Source organism: Cryptotermes secundus, unplaced genomic scaffold (genome assembly GCF_002891405.2).
Source record: "Cryptotermes secundus unplaced genomic scaffold, Csec_1.0 scaffold431, whole genome shotgun sequence".
NCBI classification, from domain to species: Eukaryota; Metazoa; Arthropoda; class Insecta; order Blattodea; family Kalotermitidae; genus Cryptotermes; species Cryptotermes secundus.
The window spans coordinates 539,027-557,869 of record NW_019727097.1 but is presented as its reverse complement, the minus strand read 5'-3'; the positions used below and the strand labels follow the sequence as shown (position 1 = coordinate 557,869).

At 38.6% G+C, this 18,843-nt stretch overlaps 1 protein-coding gene across 3 annotated transcripts in view; it reads right to left on the bottom strand.

Annotated features, from left to right (window-relative positions):
- Nucleotides 1–18,430, bottom strand: part of LOC111864396 (cilia- and flagella-associated protein 157) — a 48,855-nt gene extending 30,425 nt beyond the window's left edge. For 2 of the 3 annotated variants that reach the window (XM_023851616.2, XM_023851615.1), the window contains exons 1-7: nt 16,615–16,835; nt 11,134–11,260; nt 8,822–8,995; nt 7,319–7,404; nt 4,943–5,057; nt 4,254–4,421; nt 2,110–2,244 (exon numbers count right to left, since the gene is read on the bottom strand). In XM_023851616.2, the coding sequence (XP_023707384.1) occupies nt 2,110–2,244; nt 4,254–4,421; nt 4,943–5,057; nt 7,319–7,404; nt 8,822–8,995; nt 11,134–11,250 (795 nt within the window). In that variant the 5' untranslated portion in view covers nt 11,251–11,260; nt 16,615–16,835. Of the gene's footprint in view, nt 1–2,109; nt 2,245–4,253; nt 4,422–4,942; nt 5,058–7,318; nt 7,405–8,821; nt 8,996–11,133; nt 11,261–16,614; nt 16,836–18,317 lie in introns of those variants that run through there. The other variant, XM_033751418.1, reaches the window with a different exon arrangement.
- Between the last annotated feature and the right edge of the window lie 413 nt (nt 18,431–18,843).

Sequence of the window (18,843 nt, the reverse complement as noted above, 5' to 3'; positions counted from 1 at the left end):
AAATAAACACGCAACAACAGAGGAGGCAATGTTTCTGTGGGGGCCGCCCCAAGGCTATTTAACAAGGTTCTCGCACAGCTAGGAGAATTAAGTTGAGTTCAGGTGTTTGCAGTTGTAGCGAATAATTGAGTAGTGTTCCAGAACTGGCAGTTGCAGCAGAGAATTAAGAGAGTCAGCAGTTAAATGTGACTGAGAATAATGGCAAGAAAGGAATTAGGCTGTGCAAAGAAGACTTCATGTGTGATTTGAAGTGACAGTGAGACTGTTGTGAATCCGTTGCCAAGAAATGACTAGTGGAGAACGTAACAGACTGAGAACCCTACTGTGTTTGCAGCCTGTAGTTCCAAGTGCTGTGTATAAGTGTCAACAAATCCAATCAAAAATCCATCTGTCAGTCATGCATGCATCTCAAATACGTGACAACAAGGTGGTAATTAATGGCCATCAGCAGTTATGCAGAGTATAACCATTACATGCTGTTTTCCATAATCCTTGCTCTGGTTTTAACTTCTTTTGACCTTTAACATCAAGAGCGTAATTCCAGGGCATCTCAAACCATGCCCAGCTTTAGAGTTTACTATTCTGAGCCACTGGAAGTTCCTGTTACATTTACTTGCAGCCTGCAATGTGATAGGCATCCCCTTTACAAGGGGTCTTTTTAGATGAAATGGAGGACTGTAGCATTCACATCTGAGGGTCTTCCTTCCTTTGGCACCAAGAAGCACTACATAAGTATATGAAAGCGTGGTCATTCCTCTGAGAAACGTTTGCTTCACTTATTGTAAATTTAAGTCCTGAAGCTCTATTCCCATGCTCTGCTTTCTACACAATGACTTTGTTTTAATGCCACATCATAATGGAACCATTTGGAGGACACTTCAAAGTGGCAATTGCCTGCAGTATTCAAGGTTTAAAATTTTTTATAAAGATTAAGATACACTTACATGTAGCACTACACTATCAAACAGCAAACTGAGAGAACAGAATGTTCAACAATGCAAATGATACATACCTTTAACTACCCTCCTGAGTGCTGACTGTAAGAAAGGTTTTTAAGACCCAACCATGGTATATAACCAAATGTCCAACAATGCTCACAATATATACTCCTAATTACCCTTCCTGAGTGTTGATTGAAAGAAAGGTTTTGAGACTCACCAATAAGCATAGGTATAACAATTATTGCTGACCAATCTCTTTTCATTCCAAAGTTAATATTAAAATTACTTGGTATTTTCAGCCTCCAAGCCATCAGGTGCTTTACACAGTGCCACACAAACCAAGGCTTTTAATGATGAAAATGCATAGAAATACTTCCTAAATTTTCTTTATTGTGTGTTTTTTTTTTTTCTGTTCCACAACTTGTGTTATGGAAATGAACACTTTTCTTGCACTTTGGTCATACAATATGATTCTTTGGTGTTAATTCATAGATGCCATCAAATGCAAGCCACACCCTGATTTCAAACATTTGAAAATGCAAAAAAGAATGTGTTACAATTGAAGAAATATGGTAATAATATGTAATTAAAAATTATTTACCTTCATCTACAAGGCACAAACATCAAATTTAAGACATATACTTTTGTCCCCTGTTATTAACAGTTAGGATTTATGATGGGGTTTTGTATATTTCTTATAAAATTATTTATAGGAAGCATATTGCAAGGGGAGCTGTTAACACAGTCACTGCCAGGCTTCTAAATTCAGTCCTGCCTTTAAATCCCAGTGTTTCAGTCATAAAAGTACATTTTCCATTATGGTGAAAAAAATTATGTGGCTAAAGATGAATGCCTAGTTATCTAAATAACTTCTTATGGGATGTTTATTCATACGTGATGCAATCAACTGCAATTTTACCCAAACAATGATGAACGGAGCACAAAATCTTCAACTGATTCCAGCAATATTAAAACCTCGCCAACATACCACTTTTAGTCAATTTTTCTAGTGAAAATTGGTTTTATTTTAGGCACCCGACCTACCTTGAGTACAGCCAAGATTCATACTACCTACCTCTTGAATGGAAGAGCTTATAAACAGAAAGATGGATAGGATTCAGCCTAAAATTCAAGAGATACGAATCAAATATATCTGGCACATGCATACCTTGATGAGTTTTAAAACTGGCTTCATATTATTTCGGTCATTAATCAGTTCTTTCTCATACATGTAGAATGACATTCTCCACTGATCTCTGGAAGCTGAATCTTGCCTTGGAGACTTTGGAACAACACACCATTTCTACAGGAGAGACAAAATTAAAGACTGCTCCAACCTTTTCGATAATTACTATATCAACCATGGACGCAAATATACCACCTTTACTGATACAGCTACTAGCTAAGTGTCAACTTCTAAGAGAATAGCCGACAAACTCCTTCCTGCATAAACTGACAACCTAAGTTCTCATGAATGAAGACCATGGTGAATCTCATGCAGCATAAAGAAGAGAGCTTTATATATCACAATGAAGAAATAATAAATTTTAGCCCCCTTTACATAAAATATTAAGACATTCCCAACATATCTTTCAAAATTTTTAGTAAATACAATGCACAATGCAAATGTTCCTATGCTTAACACCATATTTCTAACACAAGTTATTCCCAGATCCCATTTCATGCAAATTATGGAGACACCAATATACAAAACATTAATACACTCAACTCTCGATTATCTGGGATAATGGTGGGGTTGGAAATCACGATTAATCGAAAACCCGGTTAAGACAAATTTTATTAAAAGTAGTACTGTAATACTGTACCTTCATAATACTACAGGCCTACCTGTATTTAAATTTATTCAACCTCATTTTTATGTCATCTCATGGCCTATTTAATACTTTTTTTACATTACACTGAAGAATGAATTAGTTATTTCAATCACAGTGTTCAACAACATCCAACACTTTTTACGAATATTCACGCTTAACACTTAAAAAATGTAATATTGTCGTTTGCTTTTTCATGGCATTTTCCTTTTTACGGATATCTGTACGAAGCCTACTTAATATTAGCTTGTCACTTAATAAACTCTTCTCTTCACTCTCAAGATAGTCTAGTAAGGATTCCATATGATTAAGAGCAGCACCATGTGATATTTTCTTACTAGCAGCACTGTCCACCTCTTTCTCATTCTCACTTTCTTCCCGCTCTTCTGGCTGCACTCCCACTCAACTTACGATTTCGTCACTGCTTAACATTTTGAAGCCCGGCTCACACGAGTTACTGTTGAATACTTAACACAACAAGCTTCCTTTTACATCTTGACATTTTGCTAATGCACTTGAAGACTGATACAAAGAGACTAATTGAGGTGGTGTATCTGTCCTTGAAACTTTCAACAAATACTTGCATTCTTTCACCCCTACCCTAGAACATTGTGTTAGCATAACAGGACCAAAAAATGCCGAGCTCAGTTCACACTAGTGCGAAAATAGTGTTACAACTCACCATGTGAAACAAAAGTGAATGAATATTAAACAACATATAAGCCTCAAAAAAGCCCCGGTTAAGCCGCAAACTGGTTAATCCGCCCCTGGATAATCGAGAGTTGAGTGTATATATATTAAGACACACTCAAAAGAAAATAGAAGATGGAAACACATCATTCTCAATAGCACACACTTTGATCAGACATGCTTCCTAACACGAAGTATTATCAGTATTGTCAAGTCTATGTGTCATGCATGTTTGCAACATAAGTGATTCTGGAGAAACTGAATGGTGTCGATGTCAATAAACCACAACCACAGTACAGTTGTGGAATTCGCTGATCATTCAGGATGGCCATCTTACTTGATAGGCTACATAAAAATAACAAAAAGATGGTTCAGGAACAAAGTTTCAGAATTCAATGAGATGTGCTTTATGTTATACAGACATTACTTTGAAAGGGTTTAATCTTGATTTTTTAATTAGATTTCCTGGTTTACACTACTGCTCTGATTGCAAGGCAATGTTATTAATCATTATGTTAAAGAAATCCATAATTGCCTTCTAATAGCCTTATTAAAAGTTAAGCATGTCTTCATTCTTGTATAGTGGAGACACATCTGATGTGAGGGTTACATTCTAAAGAACTGCTACATTATAATCCTTCCGCCAACAACAATCTACAGTCTACGACTTCCTAGGAGACACAATTTAATTTTTTACTGATATTCCAGTAACCAAATATATGTACTGCAGTGCTCAGCACACATTACAGATGACTGTGATTCCCTCTTAGATGTATTATAACTATATTACCAAGTATGTTTTGATGGGCTGGAGAAGACTACTGTTCACTTGATACAAAGGCTCTGGTGGCAATCTGCTTGTTCCAAAAGTGAATACAGGAACAAGATCTACTGAAAACTCTTCAGCATTCCTTTGAATGTTAAGAGTAACAGCTGGTCCAGACATGTTTCGCTTTACCTGGAACAATGGATTCTCTGTTGAACAGCAAAAAACAGAATCATACCACAGAACACACAATCAATCTCAATCACCAAACATACTGTCATAAATACAGATGGGGTTTGGACTGGTAACTGGATTTACTGAACACTTACAGATTGTAACTACAAGTAACTATAGTGTTATAATTAATTCACATACTCTGCAATTCACTACAGCATGCACTAAGCCTTCTCAGTCTGTGTCTAAGCACCAAGTCATGAAGATGTACAGGACTGTATGTGTGGCTGTCTACATTCTTTAACTTCAGAACTATATGCAGGTCAGTGGTCAGCTTCATGCTCCAGTCGCTTCAGCTCTGGGGAAAGAGCTGACATCTGTAAGTCAACTCCATTTCATCTGTATTATTGAAAAACACTGTTAAAGAAACCATAAATAAATAAATAAAATATGGGACTTCGAATTAACAAACTTTCTCTAATGGTCAGTAGAAGACTGCAGTTAAGTGACTACCACACACATGAACACAAGATTCTTACTGTCATATTTTGAGGCCATTCCGTAGATCCCAGCACCTTGTCCACAACCCCTTGTAGCCACTGAATAACACTATTTCTGCAAAGGTAATGATCTTTGACCCAAGACTCAATTTTCCTGTTAACAGAAGTCAAATTTCAGCCACTATCAAGGCAAACAAATGTGCATAATTAGTGCGAACAGTTGGGATTTAGAAGATAATCTTTTTAAAAACACAGAAAGAAATACCAGTATATTATTTTTAGTCCATAGTCACAGAACAAATTTCTTTCTTAGAAATTCACTGTATGGCAAAAGATACATTTGAATAGTTACTTTTGAAAAGTCCATACTATTTACCTGAGCATGATAATAAAATTCAATTTCTTGGTCAGTGGTTAAAGCTGTGATCTGTATGACTGAATCATAAATGTAAGCTCTGAATTTTAAAAATTTGTGTACATGAAAACAAAAAATCTACCCATCAGGAATATCAGGAACCACAGTGTTGATTTCAATTGTCATAATGATCTAATGACCTGGTTTTGCTGACCCCAGTGCTACAAAAAATGACATAACAGACACAATAAATATATAATACATTGTCACTAGTCTTCCTTGTACTTCTCTTTGGCAGAATAAAGCATCAGCCTTTAATAAAGCAGAATGGAGTACTGACATATCTCAATGAAGTTCTTGCATAAATCAACCAGAATTCTTTATAAGAAAATTTTGCAAAAAATAAAAAAAAAAATGCGCGATTTAAGTGATGAAATACACTATAAGAGCCCAGTAAAATATCAGTTGACACTGTACACATATTACAAAACTATTATTATAAATGTAATTAACAGAGTATGCAAATATTCACATTGTATATTTTGAACTTTCTCCATGAAAACAACATAAAAAAATTTATGCATCTCCATCCCATGACATTAATTTCATGCAGTGTTCACTGTAGGAGAAACACAATTCCCTACCCTATTACTAGGTGCCAGTGTCTTTATAATTTCTTGCCAAAAGATAACTTTTTTTCCTAACCAATGGTCTCTGTTACATACATATCAAAGTTTCCACTCCTAAACCTTACTTCTCCCATTATTTTGGTCAAGAAGTATTCATATAATTATTCATACTAATTTTTCTGGATCATCAGTTCCAAATATACATGATCAGGAAGGTTGTGAGGGTGAGTATCCTCTCTCTTAAAATTGCAGGGATGTGATACAATATGACTATTAAAATGTAACCACTAAACCTATTTCCCCTTGGAACAGATTTGCACTTACACTGCTCAATAGTGCTGCAATGTACAAGTAGGTATTATGACATAGAACAAATTGGCTGCACATGGCCTCACGTTTCAGAGGTTGCCCTTCTGACTTCAGGACGCCCAATTTTTATTAATTTTATCAGTGTGTAATAAAAAAATATGATATTACTCTTTGACTACCAAGCCCTGCCACAGAACTACTTGCTAGAACTGTCAAGGCTGATTGTGATAAGTGCAGTTGCACAGAAAAACCTCAAGTGACTTACAAATGGTTAGGGAAACAGATCATGTGACAGGCCATCTTGTTTCTAACCATCAGCATGTCACACTTGACAGATGTGCAACGTTAACTGATAAACAATGAAGTATTATCTTCATCTGTGGCAGTTTTAGCACAACCTGGATAGTTCAAGGCATGCAAAGAGTTGAAGATGTAAATGTACATGAAAATTAAAATGAAAATGGAGATGTAGAAACAGACACAAATGTATACAGTGATCATGCACTGCACCATACAACATTTTTTTTTCCTTGGCACTACAGCCCCAGTGGGCCTAGGCCTACCTCCATGAACTCTGTTCACTTCGGTTTTCTAGATCTTACACATTCGGTAGGACTCCTTGGGCGGGTGGTCAGCTCGTCGCAAGGCCTCTACCTGTAGACAAACACAGAAAAACGCACACAAACATCCATGCCCTGAGTGGGATTCAAACCCACGATCCCGGCTTCTGAGCGAGAGAAGACAGTGCGTGCCTTAGACCGCTCGGCTACTGTGACCGGCACCATACAACATACTCCAGATTAATTCACGTTCCTGACTAATGTGATGGAAGTTCGTTATAAAGATATTATAGCCTATACAGATGTACCATACTGTAACTCATTGTGAATCACTATTTTATTACCTGGAGGTTTTTGTTAATGGAAGGTCCATGACAGAGAAGTTAGGAGTTTTATTGTTTTTTTAGTGTGACAAATTGTCTCTTTTTAAACTTTAATAATACCTGTATGGAAAACCAATATATCATAAGGCTCCACAGATAAATCCAAAGTTTGCGACTATGAGACAGAATAGTAAACATATTATTAAAAGAATAACGGCAGTGAATTGGCTAAAACTCACCTTATTACAATTGCTGAACTATGTGTGAGAAAGTTCTTTCCCACTCTGATTTTTGCAAAACCCGGTTCTGTCCCTTCAGTTTCAATCTACAGCAAAAATAAATAAAAAATAAATTTAAAAACCTAAAGATTGAAGAGATTTCATATGATCCTGCAGTAAAATTGTAAGGTACTATAAGACAGTATGCTGTATGTCTTGGAATGTCTAGATATACTGTAGTTAAATAAATATAACAGATTCTCTTTAGCACTTTGAATGATTATGTCACTTTACCCTGGCAGTATTCATTCTACAATTCATGTATCTCTAAGCTCCTTGGGCCAACAAATTTAACTTTCCTCAAATAACAACAAAGTTCTGAAATCCCTCTTTTCTTCACATTAAATTCATTATTTCTGTTGTACAGATTCTAGTTACATACCATTCTGCAATCACCAATGAACAGTAGCTTTTTATTGGCATCATTCACCTTGCTACAGACAGTGACAATATCACACAGCAAAATTACATTCTCAAAGAGATGTGATGAAACCATAACACAGGATTTTTCATACACACATTCATACTAAGGTTAGAATGGAATTAAATAAGTATAATGGTGCTGAAGAAGCTGAAGAAATATTAAAATACAAATATTTACTGCTTTAATAACTGTGTATGTGGAACATACGCTGAAGCTGACAATCACATGTGTGACTGGAAACCTATCACAATTAGTACACACAGTATTAAATGACATCTCACTCATAAACATTCCAGACTCAAACTACAATACAACCATTCTGGTAACAGCAATCTTCCTGAAGTGGACTAATGTAGTACTGCATTCAGTTTCAAACATGCTTTCCATCAACTATCATGTGATGAGTCTTACGGACAAGGTTTTATCAACACTCACAGATAGGTTACTTTGTATATGGTGGAAAATAATTATAGTAATAACTGATGATGATAATAACAACGGTCCAAACATAAAGAATATTTTTTATTTCAGTTTAATTTTTTAAGAAAAGTACAATATTATATTTCAGCATCCTGTTACACTCATACAATACATATGGACCAATACCGTCTTAAGTGCAACAAATTTTGTTGTAGTTTTTACTTCTTTTTCCTCCTCCACACTACATGTTTCGGCCCTAAATGGCCATAATCAGGTGTGTATCACTCACGTAGCTGTTACACTGCTTGTTAAAATTTAAAATTACCAGTCTTTCTAATTGTATAAAATCTTTGTTAATCTACACGCGTCGATTTGATTTTTTAAATTAGCACTTTTTAAACCTTAATTCAAGTTAAAATGTCTATAAGATCTCTGTTCTTTCTTTTTCAATTTTTTTTTTTCAGGTGATACACACCTGATGATGGCCATTTAGGGCCGAAACATGTAGTGTGGAGGAGGAAAAAGAAGTAAAAACTACAATAAAATTTGTTGCACTTAAGGCGGTATTTGTCCATATGTATTTTAAGAAAAGTACTTGGCATACTGTGGTCAAAACTCACCTCTATATCTGATTCTCTTATTGGCAGCTGCAGTTCCAGATTAATGTCAAATTCAGTTGGATGGCGAACTCTCAGATTCTCATAATAGCTGCCAACATAATGTGGCTGCTTGTACAATGCTTTAAATGTCTCATCTTTTTCTTTCATTTCATTCTGCATTTTATCAAGTAATACCTGCCAACATATGGTCACGATGTGAGCACAAGTCAAGTCAAAATATATTTTGAGAAAGCCATATGACACAGAAGTTATTAAAACAAAGACATCTATTCTTATTACAATACCTTTCTTGTTAGACAAGAAAAATATTAGTCCTTCACCTGCAATATGGTTGCTTTTCTTCTCAATACCATAACACATGGTAAAAACGAACTACACTCAATTTAAAAATTAAGTATACTCCTACAATTACAGAAAATGTAAATAAGAATTAAAAGCACTGCACACTACACCTAAATACTTACACCATGACATAAGTACATGATAAATGGTGTCATTTGTTCCATGGTAGGAAAGAAGCAGAGAATCAATGGAAACACTACATCTTTATTACATGTGACTAACTATTTAGCTGATAAAACAAATTTTAATCTCACAGCATGAATACTGTAATGTGTATGGTTGTGACTATTAGATGGGATATGGATTAGATGATTGGATTTATTGATACCTTACACATACTGCTTGAAACTACATGCAATTACAGCTCTACGGCTGATTTCTGCATTTTACAGTTTACTGTTGCAAACACTATAGTGCCTTCAGGGTATTAAAGTCTCTACTATCTGTTCCTGGCAATGGATTTTAACACTGGGACTACAACAGTCTCACTGAATTACATTATTCCAAATATCGTGGTACTATAGCACACATAATGTCTTCTCTTCACGGCCAGACTTTCAACTCCACTGAACTGCACTCAATAATTCTGATGCCTCAGTTCCTCAAATCAATTCCTCTGCTCCCAAGCTCATGTCCTGGCAGGCTGGCATCTCGAAACTCAACTCACTCATTGCCATCTCAAAAGAATACCTCAATTATTCCTGTTGTATATTCCCAGAGGGGCACCAGCCAAAGACACTATTTCCTAACATTTACTTTACTGTTACAGAGGTGTATTTACCTCATTGTTGCATAGAAACAGTAATTCTTCTGTTGTATGAGCACTGATTTCTGCAAGAACCTGTTTACCTAGTCATTGCCAAGCAATGAATGTGTACTCTGGCTCTGCCATTCCAGCTTTAAGCCATCATGTCACAAAATCAACACAGTTTCCTTAATAATTCTGTCTAGGAATAAGAGTACAAAATCATCAATTTTATTTCTAAAATTTTGATAGTGCATATATTCCTATGCTGGGTACCAAGTTTTATAGTGGCCAGATTCTTTTGTATATGCACTCAGACAGTCCTTTTCAGCCATAGACTTTCTGGAAAAACAATGAACAAGTGAACATGACAATATTCATAGAAGGAAAAACACAGCTGCACTTTATAAAGAGTTAAACTGATAGTAATACTTGAATAATGGAAGCTAAGGCCGCGCCATAGCTCAAGCGGTTAGTCGCTGGCGTCCCACCGCGGCGGCCCGGGTTCTATCCTGGGTCTGGTCAGGTAGGATTTGCGGTGGACAAAGTGGCGCTAGGGCAGGTTTTCTACGAGTACTTTGGTTTCCCCTGCCAATCTTCATTCCACCAATAGCTCCACAATCACCTTCACCTATCTGGGGCTGGACACAATAGGCCAGAAGTGACCGCAGTACAAGGGACTTAGTCCCACCCCACTAGCAATAAAAAAAATACTTGTATAATGGAAGCTAAGGCCACGCCATAGCTCAAGGGGGTTAGCTGCTGGCTTCCCACCGCAGCGGCCCGGGTTCTATCCTGGGTCTGGTCAAGCAGGATTTATGGTGGACAAAGTGGCGCTGGGGCAGGTTTTCTCTGAGCACTTTCGTTTCCACTGCCAATCTTCATTCCACCAAATTCTCCATTATCATAATCACCCAGGGCAGGTACAACACGCCAATCTGTAGCCGCCATGCTGAGTGGACCCAGCTGGACTCCAGCCCCCACTAAGCGAATTTAAAAAAAAATAATTAAATAATGGAAGTTTCGAAAAATGAACAGCAGACAAGCCAAGGTTAGTGGACTAAGATTCCAGATTTATTTTGCTTGAGGGGGAAAATGGTTGGGTTCAAATGGCTAAACATATGTTCAAAGCAGTTTACTGAACCTCTGTCGCTTGTTGAATTATTTAATATATTACTCTGCTCCTATTTTTATCACTATCATTTTCTCACTTCATACCACTTACTGTCTGTAGATTGCAATTGGCGTCTTTAATTTCATCTTCTTTTAGTGTTATATACTTTCTGATAATCTGCTGCAAACTGGGATCCAACCGGCTCGCATTGGATGGAACTGTACTCATGTTTGCTCACCTGCAGTCAACAAACACTAAATTCATGCATGTTGCTTGACATGTAGGAAAAAAATTGCACACACATGCATATACAGACTTTCAGTACACACGTCCTTCAATGCATACATCCTGACATGATGCCTAAGAGTCAGAATCTTGGAGTCAGCTAACCAAGGGTCCCCTTTATCAGAACCCGAAACTTAGCAATGTCTCTGATCAGTGCTCACAAAGCCAGCAATAGTGACGTAACAGATTACAAAATATAGTCATCTCTGCTGATCAAAACATTCTGGCTTTCGGCTGACATGCCACAATATTATCTTCAGGAAATACTACTGGATAGTGAACATGAATTCAGATAGCATGGTCATGGTTCTTGAACTACTCTGACATTACTTTAAAATATTTACTGTTTCAGTGGTTCTTACTTGAATGATCAAGTTGAGGAGACGGGCATGTAGCATACATGGGGTGAAGGGGAATGCCTGTAGGATTTTGCTGGGAAAGCCAGAAGGAAAGGGACCACTACGCAGACCTAGATGTAGGTGGGAGGATAATATGAAAATGGGCCGAAGAGACAAAGGGTGGGGTGGTATGGACTCAATTCATCTGGCTCAGGATTGGGGGCCAGTGGAGCGCTTTTGTGAACATGGTTGTAATGCCCTAACGGCGTAGGGGGCATGGAGGTATCCCTCCCGCTGCCGCCGCCGCTGTAATGCCGTGGTACAGGGGGGCGTGGAGTCAGCCCGCCTCTGTCACCACTGTAACTCCGCATGTAGGGGCCGTGGAGGTATCCTTCCTTGCCTCCACCGTCACTTGCCCTGTAAGGAGTTATCACAATCATCCTAGCTCACCCTTAGCTAGGATTCTCCTGTTCGGGGTTTCCTTCTCGTCATACAAGCTGCCACCATCTAGTTTCTGTTCTTTCAATTGTGGGGACTACTCCCTGGCATATATTCATAGCTCCTTGACCACTCCTCCCTCAGTTTACAGGTAGCGGCTAAATACTTTATTAATACACTTTATCATGATATCTTAAGGGGCGTTGGTATCTAGGTTACCATACTCTGCCGGTGTGGCAGGAGCCTATCCCTGTCTATTCTTATCTTCGGCTTCGGCTGCCACTGCTCCTGTGTCAGTTCGGCCCTTCGCTCGGTCAGGATTGCTCGGGATCGGATGTGGGAAATGGATTCTAAATACGGATTACACTCCCGGTACATCCTATCCTATCTATTCTAGCTGTCTATTTACATTAGTATATATACATGATTTACATTAATTACATTATTACAAAGACTGCCCTTCAGTCTTGACTACATAGAGTCTTTACTACACATCTGTGTCTTCAGTTCTCCCCCTTCAGGGGTGGAGGCCTTGAGCCTCTCTCTTTCTCTCTCCCTGACTCATCTAACGAGGACACGCAAGTCCCCCTCGTGAACATATATATTTTTCCTGTACATTTCTTATTACACCTGATATATGATTACCTATCTATCGTACGGTCTCTTCTACATAAACTACCCTTAGTTATGTTTATATCTCAATTCCCATATACTATCTTACTACAACACACTAACCCTAACCTTGATATATATACTATAAATCACTGATGGCCTGCCTAATGTCCTAGGCCTTTACATTAATCTATTATCCCACCCCCAGGGCTCACTGGGTACACGGGAAATTGCACATTCCATAGCTCAACACACTGTATCACCAATACTATGAAACAACGATATTATCACTCAGCATGGCTAATATGCGTAAACAAACCCACCTGTAGTACAAGATGCCGGCTGACGTCCAGCGCTCGTCAGTCCCATGTTGAAGAGCGCCTTCGGCTGACAACTGAATATTCTGTTCGAACATGATCCCAAGTCCCCCGAAATTCCCTAATTTATGGTTTTATTTCGCTGATTCAGCCTTAACGTAAGAGGGTGGGTGACTTCCCCTCAGTGTCCTCAATCCTCATAATAACCTCCTCATTGGCTCTCATGGGTGGTTGGGGGCGGACCCCTTGCGTCTGATTGCTGTGTCTGCCGCAATATTACGATATTCCAGTGGCCCAGTGAGACAAGCGCTGGCTGGTGCTCTTACGTATGAATGCTGATCCCACGCATTCTTAGCCTACTTGCCAGTCCTGGTGTTACAATTTACTGTAATAGCTGCGAAACTCTTTTCGCAAGTCTCTAGCTTTTGGGTAATACCATCCTCTTTCTAATCTCAAATTTGGGGCATCACAATGGTAATGAACCTGTGTGTTCCCTAAAATGTTGGGTAATTCTTGAATAGCTGAGCAACTGCCACCTTGCCTTTAATCTTTCACTATGTTCCATTAATGTTCATAATTATGTAATCCTTTCTCTCAGCGATTATGACCTCCCTGCACTGTCCATCTTCAGTTGGCACACCGCTTACTTGTTAAGAATACTTGGCACTGTGAGGATCACACCCTGGTGTCTAGTGTCCATGGCAGAAACTCTTGGATGGCTCATCATTATCTCCCCACTTGGTGGTGGCACCTTATATGGCCTGTGGCCAGAGAAATGTTCCTGACTGCTCCCAAACATTCTCCCAACTACTGCTGTCTCTAGGGTAGCACTTTTCTCACCCTGCATGCGCGCTAGTACACGTGGCTACTCTACAAGTTTTATACACGCAAAAACACAAACTCTGTGATTTCAGTCGCCAAGCGACCACCGCTTGTCGGCGATTCTAGACCGGAGCCGCTATTTCCCTGAAATAGCTCCTCAATTATCATCACGAGTCTGAGTGGACCCCGTTCCAGACCCACTACTTCTCCAAAAAAATCTGGTAGCACCGGGAATCGAGCCCGGACTTCTGGATGTGTAGCCAGGAACACTGGCCACTAGACCACAGAGGCGGTCCTACAAGTCTTATGCCTTTTTAAAATGTGACCATTAAGGATTAGCTGATTCTTCCAAATTTGCATACTAAGTACTCTTCCCAGCGGTCTTCTCAGAATTTATTATTTCAAGTTTCTAAACATGTGACAAACATGGGGAGAAACAGAAGTATTTAGATCATAACACACTGAAAATCTCAGAAGTCGTTTACATCTCACATTTTGGAAAACATAATCTGGCACAGAATACAAGTTAATACATGTGTGGTACTAAGCCTTTTATTTTATTCATTATATTTTAAAATTCACTCCAAAAGATGATGATTATGAAGCTTGCAGTCTGGTATTTCATTTTAACTGTACTTATTCCAAAACACACATAATTCTCTCTAAAATACACTTAAATGCAGCCTTTGCACAGGGGTTCATCTAAAAATATCACACTTTTACATTAAATTTTAAAAAGCTTTTTGTAATATTTACTTCATAAACATTATGTTACTTATATATTCTTTTACAATGATTTTCTGAGTTTCATATTCTGATTAGCTCTTACTCGTTGATTTCATTGATGATAAAAAAATCATGAGATTATCAGGTGGATTTCATACTCATTAATTTCCAAGCCATATAAAATTAAAAAAAAAATAATGAAATAGCACACTTTAATGGAGTCTACATCTTTATTGGCTCGTTCACAAACAAGCAGTCAGGATTATAAAGACTTTTTATCTTCTGGGATATAATGCTATGTAGTCTGACATGACATTATATGCCAGAAAACAGAATTCTTCATGGCGACTGTTGTGAGAGCCTGAGAATACATAAGTCTTAAACTTATCAGGTAAATTTCATATTCACTAATGTCCAGATCATATGAAAGTTAAAATACGAGAGGAAACGTGTAGTTTAAAGGATTCCACAGATTTACGGACCTTATCAGACATAACAAAATCAATCAGGACTAGATAAAACCTTAATTAACACGTTGAAACCATACTCACTAATTTCCACATCATATAAAAGTTAAAACTTGCGTGGAAAGTTGTACTTCAATGGCCTTAATGTTAATTTGTTCCTCTAATATGGCGCCATTACCGAGCATGCAATAATTTAAATTTCTACTATCAAAAAACCTCAAGCTCATATTCAAAGAACTGAAGTGAACAATAATTTATACTCCCGTAATTTCCAAGCCATATAAAATTAAACATTTGTAAGGCAAACTTACAACATTTGTAAGCCTGTTAATTTATTCTTATACTTTACTGGGATGAATTATTACTTTTAATCAGAGCATCATAAAATCTAGCCTCGAATATTATTCCGGTCTGCATTTCTCTCTGGCACTATTACATGAGTCATATAAAATTCACACAAGGTTTCCCAGCCTACAAACACCCGTTCATAACTGAAAATGCATTAGAGGCATCTCCGCAACAGTGGCAAGTTGGTCAATGTTCCACATTGTTCAAAACAGATCTACTAATGCATTTCATTTCACAATCCTCTGAATCTGTTTCTTCTCTCACCTCACCACCTATATACAAGAATTCGGGATACTGCAATCGGTACAGCCACCGGCTACGGGCTGGATGGCCTGGGTTCAATGCCCGGGCAGAGGCAATTTGTTTTTTTTTTCTTTTCCGCAGCCCCCAGACCTGATCTGGAGCCCATCCTATCCTATGGGCACGTGGGGAGGGGGTTGTATCCCCGGAGTAAAGCTGCCGAGACGTGAAGCTGACCATTCACCTCCATCTAGTGCCGAGGTCAAGGATGGTGGACCTACACCCCCATTCCCTTCTACGCCTTTGTGGAATATTGCTTAATTAATTAATCACAGGAATAACTCACGAAGCATGCTCAGACGTGACAGTGTAAGCTGACAAAGTCACATGTACTTCGGCGAAATATACCTCCCTGCTTCCTTTAATCATTTTACCCGCTTAAAACTATCAAGTTAAAACCATCACGTAAAAAAAAAAACTATACCTGTAACAGGCCGTGAAGGCCCATAGGGTTGTGAGACGTTAAGGGTCCCACATTACCTTGACAATCGGCTCAAAGGTGGCGGTAAGGTTGTCAGCCTTACGCGCCGGCCGCGCTTCAATCCCCAGGGAAATTATTTAGTTAATTCCTGCTACTCATTTCTGTTACAGGCTGATTAAACAAACCCCAGGGCCTAGTGCGGTCTGCATGATTAGGTAAATTGAAAAAAAAAATCCAATGACCTCATCGGGACTTGAACCCGCAATCTTCTGTCTTATAGCATAACTCTACCGCCACTTAACCATCTAGACCAGGCCCAAATTTACAGTTGTGGGGCCCCTATCCCTTTTTTTTTTCCTTATTTCTCATAACTTACTGTATAGTACAAATCTTCGTGAATCTGAGAAAATGTATAAAAAATCTGTGTTCTATTTCCGTTCCCCCCTTAAATCTGGCCCCTCATCAACACCAGAAGTTTCCTACATTTGTGCCTACAACGAAAAAAAAAATGCACTTACCAAGCACTCCTCACAGTCCGAACACTCAGCCTCGCTTAGACCGCTCAGATGGTTCAGACGGTTCAGACTCTGCCTAGCTTGAACATAATCCAGGAATTTATGTGCAGATTAAAGTTGAATGCTACTGAAGCTACTGCGTACGCACATGAGGATGAGGGGCAATGGGGGAGTCCCGTGTTTCTGCAGCCCGGTTTTATCAGCAGTCACGTGGGGATCACGCGCAGCACTGAAATGTATGAATACATTGTATATTGGAAAAATTCGTGGTGTATGGAATCTGTTAACCTGTCAATAGGATAGAGTTGGTTTTGGGCGAGCCCTTGTTGCACAGTGTATCAGAATTATAATTATTACGTGTAAATCAAGTCATAATTTAATGGATGATCAGAATTCCCGTCATCTTTATGATTTGACCACAAACCCGTAAACTCTGACAAGAAAACAAACTCCTAGAATTATGGCCCTCTCTGAACTTATAGGCTCTGCGATGAAGTAAAGAGCAAGTTATTCCTGTGTCTCCATGTCATGAAGATACACATGTGGAGTGTGGAGGTAAAACACTACGGATTCTTAGCCAGACTTCGGCGCCTGAGTATAAGCTGTAGTCGTATTTTAATTTATTGGCTATAGTTTTTAAATTAAAAATAAAAAATTTGCTTGTCTCGTGACTTGTCATATCGTCCATATTACTCGCGAGCATAGCGAGTTACACGAGTAGACGCGTCTTAAGAACAAAACATAACTCGAGGTTAACTATGTGATTAGAGACACGTTACTGCGCACTGGCCGTGCGTAACTTGCAGTGTGTAACGTCCTTCAGCGTCCTGCATCATCTTGCCATGTTCTGCTGCACAAACAATATCATATTCTGATTGTTAGACAGGCCATACGGGCAACATATCAACTGCTTTGATTGCCAGATACGAATCCCTCCATTGTACTCAATACGCTACTATAACACAGCTCCTGAATGTCCCAGTATGCGAGTTCGAAAAATGCGATCAGTCAATTTACATTGGTTCCAATTACTAGCGATCATTTTAATGCAAATTGCTTGCTGAGCGATCGAAAGGCCGGGGAGAAGGTGAAGTAGATAACTGTGTGTAAGGTAGGCGGATGAGGAATGTAGGGGCAGAAGGAAAAATTATGTTAGATTTATGTGTTTCCAGCCTCTGCAACTTTTTTTTGGGGGGGGGGGACACAGCTGTCTCATAAATCGAGGAATACGTCACAGTGGTGACTTTGAAGTTTTATATCTTTCGTGATGTAATGTCTTGCAGTACGGTGAAAGTCGAGCGACGTTTCGGAAGAAAATATAGACTTACTCTTCGACGGTGAAGGTGGAGGCTATATGTTCCTACGAAACGTCGCTCGACTTTCACCGGTCTACGCGGCGTTACATCCTAGAAAGGAAATCTTAACATTCTGGACGCAGTTTTAAAAAATCCAACATTATTTGGAGATACACTGCAATTGTATAATACCGCTGCTGGTATGCCAATAAAGCAAGAAACTGAGTCAACGCTCATATCTGATATCGGCCAATATGTATGATTTAGAATGGTAAACCAATTCAGCCAAAAACACAATGACACTCAACATAAACCCGAAAACAAGAACGACAAAAGCAATTTTTAGGTGGGATAGCGAAAACACGAAATACATGCCACTACAAACTTCACAGCTTGGTGCTTTAGACTTGCCCAAATGTTGTAAATGATTGTAGAATATCAGGTCTGACCAATATTTTGTAACAAGCCCTGCTTCTGTACAACGTGTGATGACTGTGTTGAACACATCCAACAGTGGATGTCCTTTCGTTAAGTATAAGGAAATGTCCAAAGGAAATGTGTTATCATCCAAAGTGCAGATTAGTTTTCCATTTTGAACCAAACCGATGTGTGAAAGAACGTACATTACATCAGCAACAGGTGACAACATTGTGATATCCCCATCAGTAAACAAGCGTTCCAAACATTTATGGCGAACAGAACAGTCAATATATGATTCGAACTTATCTTGTTCATAATACTTTGCTAGACGCATGAAGGAATCCAGATTTTCATCCTTACCACTGGGCAATCCTGAATCTAGAAGCTCATCGAAGTTACTGATCTGATTATGATATCCTGGACTTACTAGGAAGGAAATGAAATGCCCTTGGAATACAATTCCCATAACAAAGCAATAGCACAAGAAGATAGAAAAGATGGCCCTAAGCCTAGCGGT